At 42.9% G+C, this 14,133-nt stretch overlaps 1 protein-coding gene across 9 annotated transcripts in view; it reads right to left on the reverse strand.

The window, feature by feature from the left end:
• The window catches only part of SH3KBP1 (SH3 domain containing kinase binding protein 1), a 354,705-nt gene that overhangs the window by 207,280 nt on the left and 133,292 nt on the right, over positions 1–14,133 (reverse strand). For all 9 annotated transcript variants that reach the window (XM_055376721.2, XM_055376717.2, XM_055376718.2 and 6 more), the window contains one exon: positions 7,219–7,342. In XM_055376721.2, the coding sequence (XP_055232696.1) occupies positions 7,219–7,342 (124 nt within the window). The remainder of the gene's footprint in view (positions 1–7,218; positions 7,343–14,133) is intronic.

Here is a 14,133-nt window from a genome sequence, read left to right on the forward strand (position 1 = left end):
CCTGTAGAGAATTCACAAACAATAATGAAGCCAAAAAGTTAGTTGGCTTTTTACTTTCGCCACCTGCTGACAATTGAAAACAACATTGGTAATAAAATATTGCTCCTTTGAGGAAAAATGGGTTCAACAAAAAGTGAAGAAGTAGTTAAGGGTACTTGGAGCTATTAAGGAGGAGATTTTGGCATACACACCTACAGGGATTTCAGTGTGATTCTTTATTTTGTCCAAATTAATATCTATATCTAGAGTCATGCCTATGGGAGTCCTTTTTTTTTTTTAATCCTCATTAACAATAATCCTGGTCCATAGGGGTATCACAGATAGAACAAGGATCAGGACACAGATTGTATGAGTTCAAAGAGCAATTCTTAGGCGAAAAAGCAAAAGGGCTAAAAAAATCCATAAGTAATGTGAGAAGCTGTGGGTCTGGGATGGAACTGCACAAATAGTGAACACTGAGTCAGAGGAATCAAAGGCATCCTCCATCAAGATTCTCCCAAGGAGAAGGAAAAGGTGGGCAGAAAGAGGAGCTTCCTAGGAGAGCCACCAGGTGGAGCCACCACCACAAACCCACTTCATGGCTTGTCCTCTGGGTGGATTTGGGCAGACACCAGCAGGAGTATGGCGGGAGTCTTAAACCCATGACTAACCCATGGGACACTCATTAGTGTTAATGCCTTGAAATCAGAAGACACAGAGATAGAAAGGAGATTAAACATAACAGAAAAAAAATCTAAAAACCGATTTTATCAATGACCCACACACAATCGCAACATGATGGCTATACCCTTCTATGTAGTTCTTACCATGCATTTCACCACCCCTCACTCTAGGCTCAATAGGTTCAGAAAATAACATGAAAAAGGGCAACACACACTCCAACATCAATTGCTGGTGCTAACAACGCAGTGTCCCAATAAAACTTGCCAGAAATGCAGCCAGGGATCAGTTAGTTTAAAAGACTTCTTTAAAGGCTCTTGACTCCAGAGCTTTTGAGAATGAAGGCCCACTGGAAAATAAGACTATAGATGCATATACAGATACATTCACACAGACGTATATATTACTGAATGACTATGTATCATATCTAGCCCCATTCACTGCCAGATCGCCAGATTTTCATTTCCCCTGGGAAAGACCAGCTCAGGTGATAGCCAAGAGCTTCTACACAACAGTAATGTCTTCTGTTAACTCTTATTCTATCTGTCCATAAACACCAGCTCCTTAAGTCAAATAAACAGGCAATCTTGAAACTCAAAGAAAAGTCTGACCCCAAATGGCACATTTTCAGATTCCCAGTTAACTGGCGAGAACATTTATTTCTCCAATAGAAAATTTGAAAGAAACAAAGTCTCATCTCTACAAACAAACCCCCAGATCTCACATTTACCTTAAACAACAAACCACTGGCAAACCAAAGAGGTTGACATTTTCTTTACTAAGGACATACTTCTTTCCATCCTTTGTTAACAGTTTCATTTCTGCCAAAGAGCTCACGGCCTATCAAGATCCACGCCACCGCCTTGGCGCCATGAGAAGCATTCCAGGCCCTCACACTAAAAGCTAGAAAAAATGTTTCCCCTTCAGGGGAAGTGGGGAAAGGACAGGCAGTCACTTAGATCTGTTTAGGGCTTGGAATGACCAGTGCTGAAACTATGAGAAGAAAGGTAAACACTAAGCAACATTCTTCCGACAGCTACAGGTAGCAGACCAAACTGGAGAGCCCTTCCATGTGGCAAACACGAGGTCCATGTTAATGTGGAAGAACTTCTGCACTAACTTTTAAAGCAACAGTGTGTCACCAGAGGAAGAGCAGCCGTTGATCCCTCTGTTAAGGAAAACTTTTGAATGGAACCTGTCTGAAGGATTAAACACACCAGAAATGAACCCACAGAGCAATGTTCTACAATCAGTCATACCCACATATCAATTCAGAGAGCAACCCTCCCCCATCTTAACTTGAATCTCATGAGACAGACGATCTCACCTCGTAGCATCAGAGCTAGACCTGTTACAAATAACATCTTTTAAACCGTCAGATCTTTCAGCATTAATCTCTGGAAGGGGCAGTAAAATGCAAATGCATAAAAAACCTTAAATAAAGATGGTAAAAGCAGTTTATCTTTGGGAAGGCAGATGCCAAAGTAGCAGAGCGACTTAAAAAGATAACTATAAAATACATTTTGTATCAGGAGAGCATAATAATATAGCAAAAAATAGTAAATGTGCAAAATACAATAGAGACTTACCAAACACTGAATTCATGATAAACTGGAAATAGAAACAAGGACATATAAAGCCAACCAGAAACCCACGGAGTGGCTTCACATTCAGAATGACAGAAGTAAATACAAGACACATCCCCACCTTGCCATCAAAATGATATAAGAAACGTGCAGCACTTTCTCAACGTTTCCCAAGGGATACAACAGACTGAGTTACTTGCAGGCAGAACTGGCTGGTGTTTTTCCAGTCTTTATCTGCCCCACCACCAAGCACAAGGGCAGGTGCATAGTAGGCATGCACTAAACATGTACTATTGAATGTTCATGGGTGTCTACCAAAAAGTGAGGAAGGAACAATGTCCAAAATTCCAGGCAACAGGAGAGGTTCAGAGAGAGGCAGAAATACATCTTCTCTGCATGCACTGTTAACAATGCAAACGAGAACCCTGAGATGGAACCTGGTCCTCACACGGGCCAGCAGGGTATTGATGACAGCCTGGATACTTAACTGACCACATGAATAAAGTTAGCCAGGAAATCCTTCTAAGGATCAAATAATTTCTTTTTTTTTGTTTTTTGTTTTTTGTTTTGAGATAGGGTCTCACTCTGGCACCCAGGCTGGAGTGCAGTGGCGCTATCACAGCTCACTGCAGCCCCGACCTTCTGGGCTTAAGTGATTCTCCCACCTCAGCTTCTTGAGTAGCTAGGACTACAGGTGCATGCCACCACACCCAGCTAATTGTTTTATTTTTTTAGAGATGGGGTCTTGCTATGTTGCCCAGGCTGGTCTTGAGCTCCTGGGCTCAAGCAATCCTCTCACCTCAGCCTCCCGGAGTGCTGGGATTACAGGAATGAGTCACTGTGTCCAGCTTGATTTTTTTATTTCATTTTTAATTCAAGTAGATAAGAGTCTATATTCAAATGGACAAAAATCCACTGTTCATTTTCAAGAACCTATTTAGGATATTTGCTAACTGTTCAAACTTCCGTTTTATTCAATTTTTCTTCTAAACTCAACATTTGAATGCGTTTTTTTGTTTGTTTGTTTGTTTTTTGAGATGGAGTTTCACTCTTGTTGCCCAGGCTGGAGTGGCACAATCTCGGCATTTGAATGCTTGATTGAGACCACGGTGAAACCCCATCTCTACTAAAAATACAAAAAATTAGCCGGGCGCAGTGGCGGGCTCCTGTAGTCCCAGCTACTCGGGAGGCTGAGGCAGGAGAATGGCGTGAACCCGGGAGGCGGAGCTTGCAGTGAGCCGAGATTGCACCACTGCACTCCAGCCTGGGCGACACAGCGAGACTCCGTCTCAAAAAAAAAAAAAAAAAAAAAGTCTCTATATATCAATGCTCCAATTTAGGAGGGCCCATCATTCTCTTTTATGGGTTTAATGGTAGAAGAAACAAAAGAATAAATCATTCTTTGAAGAAAACATACAACTCTTTTCTGTCTGGTTCATCAAGAGAATGACATTTGGCTCCAAGTAAAGTTTTCACATTTTCTGGCTTAACTCATCAATATACTGGAGTCTGGGATAACTTCAGAACATACAACATCCATGCTGCAAGTTTAAATGAAAAACGACTTCTTATTCCTTAGGAAAGGCTTGTTTTAAACAGGAAGCTCTTTCACTGTGACTCAGGTAAGGACCACAGAAATGGCCAGAAGTGAGTGCAGACACAAGTGCCCCTAAGATTCTAATGCCAGAATGTATAGCCAGTGGCTGCCAAGTCAGCTGGGAGGATGTACTTTCTCTCTCTCAATTCCAGTCACATCATCTTCTCAAATGAAAAGCCAGCCAGTCACAGTGGCTTATACCTGTAATCCCAGTGCTCTGGGAGGCTGGGGTAGGAGGCTTGCTTGAGCCCAGGAGTTCAAGACTAGCCAGGCAACACGGCAAAACCCCAGCTCTACGAAAAATCAGTAAATTAGCCAGGTGTGGTAGCTCGTACCTTGTAGTCCCAGCTACTCAGGAGGCTGAGGTGGGAGGATCACCTGAGCCTGGGGAGGTCGAGGCTGCAGTGAGCCATGATCGCGCCACTGCACTCCAGCCTGGATGTCAGAGTGAGAGCCTGGGTGTCAGAGTGAGACCCTGTTTCAAAAAAATAAAAAAAAATAAAAAAGAAAGAAAGAAAGAAAAAAAAGCCCATGGAGTCATTCCAGTACCCCCTAAATCAACTCTGCAGACGTTTAAAAACGTTAAAGCTGAAAAGTGAAACTAATCAGTCCCCAAACTAAGGTTTCCATAGCCCTGGCTTTTTCTCAAGGCTATGAATAGCTTCCTTCAAACCCAAGATGTCTTCTGACCTTATGCAGGTGTCTGGGGAGGGTGAGCTCATCCCACAACGTGAGGGACTACTACCTGTTTGCAGTTGCTGCAAAGTGAGGCATGTTACAAGACGCAAAAACAGCTGGACGCAATTGGGCAAACTTCTTCAGCTAGGACTATCTCAAGTTCAGGACCCAATGAAGTGGTTCAGTTTCAGACTCATGATAGAAATAGATGTCAATCTTTCATTATTAAACCAACTTCAAGCATGTATCAAATGATAAGGTCCATATACAGAAAACAGTCATCTCATCTTTGATCAAGTTGAAGGAAGAGAACTTGTGTTCATTCTATTAAATTCTTACAAGGGTCCAAGACTGAATCACAAGGTGGACTCAACTCATATCCTCTAAGATCCCATGTTAGCCAATCAAAGCAGGCTGTTAATAAATCCTGAAAGCAACTTCCTTCCCTAATAGCCACAACAACAGTAACAGATCAAAACATCCGAAAGGTTGCTGGAGACAAAGCTCAATGATGGAAACAAAGGGGGAGGAGGCCCCTTCAGTCACTTATGGTAACTCATAAAACTTTAAAAATTAGTTGGACCGAAGTGTTTACAAGTAACTAGAATCATCCCACAGATTTAGCCTCTGATCCTTGTTTTAAGGGGGGAAAAAGTGTTTTTTTCATTGATTTTGGGTGGGAAAAAAATGCAGCTTTTGAGCTCAGTACAATGAACTATTTATCTGGCCTGACAAGGCCAATCAATCTACCCCCGCTGTTTATTATAAGGGGTAGCAGAATACTGGTAGTCTTGACTGGTGGGGGAGGGCCAGAGGCAGCCCTGGGCCTGGTACACAATGCCTCCCTTCAGTTGGAAATTTATGTTAGGCCCAGGTGACCCAGGAGGTCAGGGTGAAGCCTCAGACAGAATGAAGATGATTTGTTATAGACTTCATATTTACAGAATGCCTCCATGTACTCACGTCCCACAACCACCGGCAGATTCCACATATAAAATGCCTCAGAATGAAAGGTTGGCCATAACCAGGCTGCAGGTCCAAGGCAGAAAGCTTTCAAAATGGAATGTAAGGCAGTAAGCCATCCCTCTGCATTCCAATTTTTGGTGAATGAAAAATTCCATAGGGGAACTCAGAGGCCAGATTTTCAGTGGTGAAGAGATAATCATCTGAAAAATTCTATTCCTTTGTTGATTTAAAGTTCTCAGGTAATTTTACTAAACTCATCCAAATAATTACCTCAATTCCTTACCTTAATTAATTCCTTATCTTGTTAAATTAATTAATTACTTTAAATCTCTTATTGACTTGACAAAAACCATGGCTGGCCAAAGAGGCCTTGCCGCTGGTCAACATGCGTGCAATTGCCGTGCCCGCGGACCCAAGAGGCAGGTGGAGGAATGGGAGGGCTCCTTCTCATTGGTCTGAAAGTGCAGAAAGAACACACACTGAACTCTACCTCACCAAATCCAATGAATGCAGGTCTCAGGAGTTTGAGAGCTTACTTGCAAGAATGCAGGAGGCACTTTTGGGCAAGACTGTAGTTTTACAGCAAAGGGCACTTAATTCTTAAAATGGGAAATCCCCTGCTTTGGTAGGATGAATTTAACAAAACGAGAAAAGAAAGAAAATCCTATAGCTGCTAACCAACATGGGCCTCCAGCCAATATTTGATCTGAATAATTCAAAAAGGGAAATGTAACCCAGGGCAGCTGGAGGCAGTAGAGGAAGAGACAGGAAGGAAGAGAGGCACAAAGCTATGATCAATGGGCAGTTTACTGGACAAATTCTCATCCTGTCTAAATTTTATGAAAGATTAGCTGTTCTTCCTCCCCATGGTTATATAAACTTGCCTTCTTTTTTTCTGGTTAATGGAACCCTTTGCTAATCTAGTTCCTGTGCTTGCTTTCAAACAGCTCTCTATTTCTCTTTAAGGAAGTAATAAGCCCACTAAAAGCTGGCAGCCAAGCGCTAACCTACAGGCATGCTCAGCATGTGCCCTGGCTCATCCAAGGTCAGGAAAAACGGAGGGACCCTAGTGTGCCCACAGTATAAAATTGAGTGGGGTCGTCTCTGCAGTCTTCTATTCTCTCTCACATTATTTCAAACAATTATCACCAAGAGGGGATGGGAGAAAAAACAAAACTCCAACAAGCTGATACCTGAAAATCTGCCTTGAGGTCTCAAAAGAGAGAAAACAAGATTGTTAAAGGTCTTCTGGTCAGACAGATGTGTTAGCTATATCTTTGCACCTTCTGCCTCACAAACTCAGAGAGGCAGGGTCTGCGCTAGGGAGCCTAGCAGGTGGAGAGAGAAATAACTTGATAAGGTTTGCCTTAAATTAAAGGGAGAGTGCGGTCAGACACACTGCTCAGGCCTGCACCACAGCATTCTCTAAATTCACCTTTCATCCATAAAAATAGATATGAAAGTGAAATCTAAAGCCGCAGAAAAATCATCATTTACAAATGTAGTCTACTTTCCCACTGTCAAAAAATATTTTTATTAGTTCCCTTTATTACAGTTACTATACATATAGTCACTTGCCAAGTGTGTATGTGCGTATCCAAAATATATACCAAAAACCAAAAGGACAAACTCTATTCAATTTTTCAGCAATATAAAGTTTGACACAGTTCACCAGAAGTTTCCAGCTTTTGTTTGTGTGCAGGGAGGGAACCTCTTTTTCCTTTTCCATACCTCTCTTATTGGTTCTTAAAATCGTTTCAGAAGACAGCAAAGAGTTTCCACTGGGCACTTCGTGCAGGGGCTTTTCTGGAGCTTTGTTGGTGAGAGGGTCTTTCTTCATCTCTTTCTTTATTTCCTGTGAGGACAGATAAAAGGAAAACAAGATTATAGTTTGAAACTTTAGAATGCCTCTTGGACTATCTTAAGCTTCATCTTTCTGGAAATGAACTATAGCAATGCCAACTTAGCATAACATCATGTTTTAAAAACACCATTTTCTATATCTTTGTAGTTTTCTTACATTTATTAGAAAAGCACCTGGTCCTATAAAGTGGAATAAGCCCCAGTATGGTGAGGCAACCTTATGTAACTATGGCCATTCCATGTGACTATAAAGAGAATGAGTGAAACATAAAAGCCACCATACAACTCTAAGTGACAGCCTGTTCTTGTTAAACAATGACAAGCTTTGGCCAAGCAGACTCACCCCCTTAAAAAGCCTTCTGATTTATCTTCTTCTCAACAGAGATTTAAAGAAGCATATTCCCAAATTACCATTGTGCTCACAAGGATACTAGACCCAAAAGAAGATGATTCTAATGCATTTACAGTCATCAAGTTCCTCTGGCTTTTCAACTCTTGACAAAGAAAAAAAATAAGGATGGCTTATCACTCTAGATCAGGGGTCAGCAAATGAAAGCTCACCACTCACTTTTGTAAAGAAAGTCTCATTAGAACACAACTATACTCATGCATTTAAGTATTTTGTACAGCTGCTTTCATGCTACACCAGCGGAACTGAGTAGCTGCAACAGAGATCAAAGTCTAAAATATCTGGCCCTTTACAGAAAAAGTTCGCTGACCCCTGCTCTAGGTAGACTCTTAATCAAAGCTCCATTAAGATCTAGATTTCTAAAATCTGATGGCTAATATAATTATTTCAAATTGCTTTAATAATTTACATAATTGTTTTAAAAAGCATTATTAGATCAAGATAATAGTGACTCACAAAGTATAAGTCTGTATACAGGAATTCCCCCCAAAGGAGTAAGGATTTTCTAGGCTTGTCTGAATCCATAATCACAGTAACTTGGGGAAAAGTGAAAGCTTAGGGGCTGACCCAAAGCATGGCTGAATGGCAGGAAGAGCTCAAAGATGAGGAATGCGTTCCTTAAAAAGAGCCCATGAGGTAAGAAATGGGGATGGGCTCCCCGCTGGAAGGAACAGAGATGCTAAATTAGGTAGAGGGCCATGATTAGGCCCGAGCAGAGGGCAGAGGCAGAAAGAAAGCAACAAAAGTTTGTCAAAACAATGCCACTCCCCGCAGCTTCCTGCACACTCAACAGTGTGTTAGTTACCATATCCAATTCCCCAGTTGCTGGCTCTGTTCACAGCAGCCTCACCCTCTCTTCCTCCCTCACCAGGGCCCCACCGGAAACCAACAACTGGGGCTGGCGCTTTGCTAGGTTGAGTGTTTCAACTGGCGTCCCAGAGGCCTAACTAGGCGAAGCTCAGCCCTAGCCCAACACCGGTACCTCTGCACACCACACAAAGCTGTGTGTGCTTGAATATATGTACACGGACACCTATCTCAGCAGCCCCAGCACCTGCTAGAGCAGCAGTTGCTGGGGGTTCCTGTAGCCTCACAGGCAGATGGCATCAGGGGACAATCTGCAAACATTGTCCGCCTGAGCCACATGACAGGATGCTAACTTGGTGATGGCTGCCAGCCTGCTATGGCTCTGAAAGTAAAGACAACAAGCCACCAAGTAGGCTCATTTCCTCACCGGTTGCTTCTTTGGGGGAAGAACAGTTGCTCAAACCTCATTTTCCATCGCAGTGTGGGTATGACTGTGCACGCGCAAATTCCCCACCTAGACACAACGTGATGCAGTAACACAACAGAGCACAACACCCAACTTTGCCAAGGAGTAACTCAGAGAAAGTCAGTGGGTTGAGGACGACATAGCAAGTGTCTACTTAGCACTAACTGCTAATGGCATGCAGCCGGGGAAGGGTGGGAGAAGCAGCGCCAGCATTGTGAGGCTGGGGTGGTCCCTGGAGAAAGCCTCAGAAGCCATGGTTCTCAAGAAGGCTCACCCCTACTCCCCAATGCTTCAGAGCAGCACGTGGGGAGCAGCTGGCTAGGAAGGACTGGGTCTGATCAAGAGCAGGTGCTGAAGGGCTGAGAAACTGGCACCAGGAGAGAGGCTGGCCCATAAATTCCAGACTCCATTGTTCCCCCAGTAATTGTTCACATTTGCCAAATAGAGAAGCTGAATGATGAGTGAATTGCTTAAGTTGCTTCTTTAGGTGGAAGCAGGGAGGAGACAAAACCTAAAATATGTCTTGCATTTTTTTCAGAGAAACCAATCGGATACATTGCCATGGCAGTTAATTCTATAGGCTCCCCACCTGGATAACACCCAGGCTCAGTGCAGCCCCACCCAAAGCCAATACCTTTTCTCCAACCTGCCCCTTCTCCCAGGAAAGGGCAGCCTGTCTTCTTTGGTACCCCATCATCCACCCAATTACCCAGAGTAGAAAATTCAGTATTAGCCCCCTATCTAAGCAGTCGCCCAGTCTGGCTGCATCTACTTTCTCAATCTGTTTCTTTTTTGTCCTCCTGTAGTATCTTAAAAACATAAAGGGAAAAAAATATAAATGCCAAGCAAAGGACTTGAATAGACATTTCTCCAAAGAAAACATACAAGTGGCTAATGAGCATGTGACAAGATGTTCAACATCATTAGTCATTAGGGAAATGCAAATGAAAACCACAGTGAAATACCCTTTCGTACCTACTAGGATGGCTAGAATTTTAAAAGAAAACAAGTGTTGATGAGGATGTGGAGAAACTGGAATCTTTGTATATTGCTAATGGGAATGTAAAATAGGGCAGCTCCTGTGGAAAACAGTATGGCAGCTCCTTAGAAAGTTAAATATAGAATTACCATATGATCCAGCAATTCCACTTCTAGGTATATACTCAAAAGCATTGAAAGCAGGGACCCCAGCAGAATTGAAAGCTTTGCCCCCAAGGCAAACTTGTATGCCAGTGTTTACTGCAACTTTATACATAATAGCCAAAAGAAGGAAATAACCCAAGTGTCCATTAAGAGATGAATGGATAAACAAGATATGGTATATCCACAAAATGGAATATTATACAGCCTCAAAAAGGAATAAAGTTCTGATACATGCTACAACATGGATGAACCTGGAAAACATTATGCTAAGAGAAATAAAACACACAAAGGGACAAACATTGTATGAGTCTACTTATGTGAAATATCTAGAATAGGCAAATTCATAGAGATAGAAAGTAGATTAGAGGTTACCTGAAAGGTTGGGAGAGGCAGAATGGGGAGTTATTGTTTGATAGTTAAAGGGTTCTCTTAGGAGTAGTGAAAATGTTTTGGACATAGATAGTACGGATAGTTGCACAACATTCTAATGTAATTAATGCTACTGACTGTACACTTAAAATAACTAAAATGGTAAATTTTATGTTACATATATTACCACAATAAAATGAATAGAAGACTCCCACATGAATAGCAGCTAACATCTGAGTGCTTACCATGTGCCAAACCCTGCTCCAAGAGCTTCACCTGGACTGCAACTTTTAATCTACACTATAGCCCTACTCAGACACACACACAAGACCCAGGGGGCTAAGCAAACTTGCTCAAGGTCAAACAAGTAGGAGCCAGGATTGGAACTCAACCTGTCTAGCTTCAGAGCTCATCTCTCTCATTTTTTTTTTTCTTTTGAGACAGTCTCACTCTGTTGCCCAGGCTGGAGTACAATGGCGTGATCTCAGTTCACTGCAACCTCCACTTCCGGGTTCAGGCAATGGTCATGTCTCAGCCTCCCGAATAGCTGGGATTACAGGCACGTGCCACCTCACCCGGCTAATTTTTGTATTTTTTAGTAGAGACAGAGTTTCGCCATGTTGGCCAGACTGGTCGCAAGCTCCTGACCTCAAGTAATCTGCCCACCTTGGCCTCCCAAAATGCTGGGATTACAGGCGAGAGCTCATCTCTTAACCACTCTTTCCTGGAGTACTGCCTGGATTATAATCATGTCTTCCTGCCTCCAATCTCTCCCCTCCCAGTTTAGCCTCTGCATAACGGACGCTCAAATGTCTGTTGTTCTTGTCAGTCCCTACAGAAATCTCCAGTTACTTCCAAAAGACCACAGGACAAGCTTTCATTCAAACACTTTTCAAATTGAACAGCAAACCACAAGTCTCTGTGTACTTGATTCTCACTAAAAATATGTGACATGCATGCTGACCCCACAGAACCAATTACCATGCAAATATAAGTTGGGGGATGGTGCACTGCTTGGACAACACCTTATGTTCACAGAATCCTGACGTCATGGATTCCTATCCACAGGCTCTAAAAATAGGTGATGATGCTAGCAATGATACAACTGTACACTGGCAAAGGCTTATAAATTAAAGTGCTTTAGCAGCTATTTTTTCACTTGTTCCTAACAACAACACTGTCAGGAAAAAAAAAAAACTGATTTTGCCAAACATATATTTTTATACATAAGAATAGTGAGACCCAGTCAGAGAAGATGCAAGATCAGATGAAGGCCACAAAGCTAGCAAGGGGCAGAGCTGGCCATGAGACCAAACTCTGAGCCTTCTAGGCAGAGCTCTCCTAGTACATCTCACCTCCTAAGAAGAACCAGTGGCATGACTATAGGAGGGAGACTCAAAACCACTCAGCCTGTGGCTCCAGTGGAAACCTTAGCTTTCCTCCACAATTAAGTGATGTAACAGATCACCTTACCTATAAAGCCCAAGACTATTGAGGCCCAAATCTTTGAAGTCCCTTATTATCCATCCACATAGAAGAGCTCCTTCCTGCAGAGGAGGGTTGGCTTAGAACTAGAGCAACTCCTGCCTCTGTATAGCTGCCAACAGCCAAGTACCTGGAGCTCTCCGAGGTTCTGATCCAGGTCATGGGACTCTGGATTTCCTGGGACTGGGGGTTCCTAGACCCCCGTCTTTAATTGCAACTTTCTGACCATCAGGCCCGTGTTTTTTTGCCATTTGTTAAGAACCTGGGTCCTATAATCTCAGTAGTAGAGGCCCCACCCTGGACCAGAATTACAGGCCATGAGGGCTTATGGAAATACATACATAACTGCCCACATATATAAATCAGCAATGATTTTGCTTGCTTAAAGACAATATAGAACAGACAGGGTATCAGCAAACCTCTTCAGAAAGCAAAGGAAACCCAGCTTCTCTTTATCTCAAATCTGATCTCTTAACAATGGAAACTCAGCATGTACAATAAAACCGAGGCCATCAATAAGGTATCAATGCTGCAAAGGACACTTCAGCTGTGTCACAAGGACCACTTGAGAAAAGGAAGAGAACTCACACCATTCCCTTCCCAAAAGCACTGTACCAAACAGAGCCTGGGATGGCTCACCCACATTCAGAGACCAAAAAGCCCCAATAATGCCACTCTGGCAAAAATTCACGACACATTCAGCGGCCTGCAACCAGCAGCCTCACCGGGCAAACAGATGATGTGCATGCAACTGCGAGCTATGCTAGGAGGGTCTGCTTTCTGATAAGCTGCGTTGCCTGGATCTGGCTGGCCGCTGAGCCAAGTTGGCTACCTCTTTTCTCTTCTCCCTCACCATCCGTTTCATACTTTACAGGTACTGGTGAGTTGGCTGGGTTCAGTGTTAACTCCTTTAAATTAACTGGTCAGTCTGTAACCAAAATACTACACAGTAAAATACCAAAATATGATCAGTTTGGGGGCCCCTCCCTCCTTTCATCCTTTACTTCTTTCACCATTCATAACACAGTTTAAGGCACAGGCTTCACGATGAATGGAGAATGATGCTGTGCATCAGAAAACCTGAACTAGTACTGACGTCATCATTTATCTGAGGTGTGACCTTGGGGGCAACACTTAAAGTCTCTATGCAGCCCTTTTGTCATCTGTAAAAGAGGTCTAACAACAAACACACCATCCGACAGGTGTCTTCAGGATCAAAGAGTGAATTAGAGAGTAATATACAAATTGATTATCTACTCTCATTATTAAATAGCAAATACTATTTTAAAAAGAACTACACATAACACAGATGAAATTCACAGTCATAATGTTGAATGACAGAAGCCAGACATAAAATATTATGTACTGTATGATTCCAATTATGTGAAACCCAACAACAGGCAAAATTAATCATTGGTGAGAGATCTCAGAACAGCAGTTACCCTTGGGGAGGTGTACCAGGGAGTCTCCTGGGAGGATGAAAATGTCCTATAATGAGGTCTGGGTGATGGTTACACAAGTGTACATAGACCAAAATATTCATTGAACTGTACTTCTAAGACCTCTGCACTTCACTGCATGCAATTTCAATTTAAAAGAACACCACAAATGCTTAAACTGAAAGAAGACAGATTCTTTTAAATTGAAATGTGCTGATATTTTGTCCTAGGAGGTCAGAAATACACAAAGCTAGTGCTTAGGTATTTTAATGTTCATCTCAGGTGGTGAGATGTTTTCTGGGATCAACATCAATGGGGCAGGTGGTCAGAATGTGCCAGATGCACCCTATGGAGTGGGTGAGCCATGCGTGTCTCATCTCACCTATCCAATCAGATGAATGGATCTGTTCCCAAGAGGGCATCCTTGTTCTCCACCTCAGCTGTTTTCCCCCTATCTTGCCAGATTTCCCTCTCTCCTGTCACCAACAGTATTGGCACACAGAGCAGGCTGGTGCCACGGACACCAGGGAAAGCTGGGCACCACCCTGACCTGCCCAGAATGCTGGTCCTGGTACTTCTCTCTGCATTTGAAGAGCTGAGTGAGGTTGGACAGAGCCCCCTTGGCTTAGGGTGGAAGCAGGGCAGGGGAAACAGACATCACTCAT

The sequence above is a fragment of the Gorilla gorilla genome, chromosome X, assembly GCF_029281585.2.
Source record: "Gorilla gorilla gorilla isolate KB3781 chromosome X, NHGRI_mGorGor1-v2.1_pri, whole genome shotgun sequence".
Classification (NCBI taxonomy): domain Eukaryota; kingdom Metazoa; phylum Chordata; class Mammalia; order Primates; family Hominidae; genus Gorilla; species Gorilla gorilla.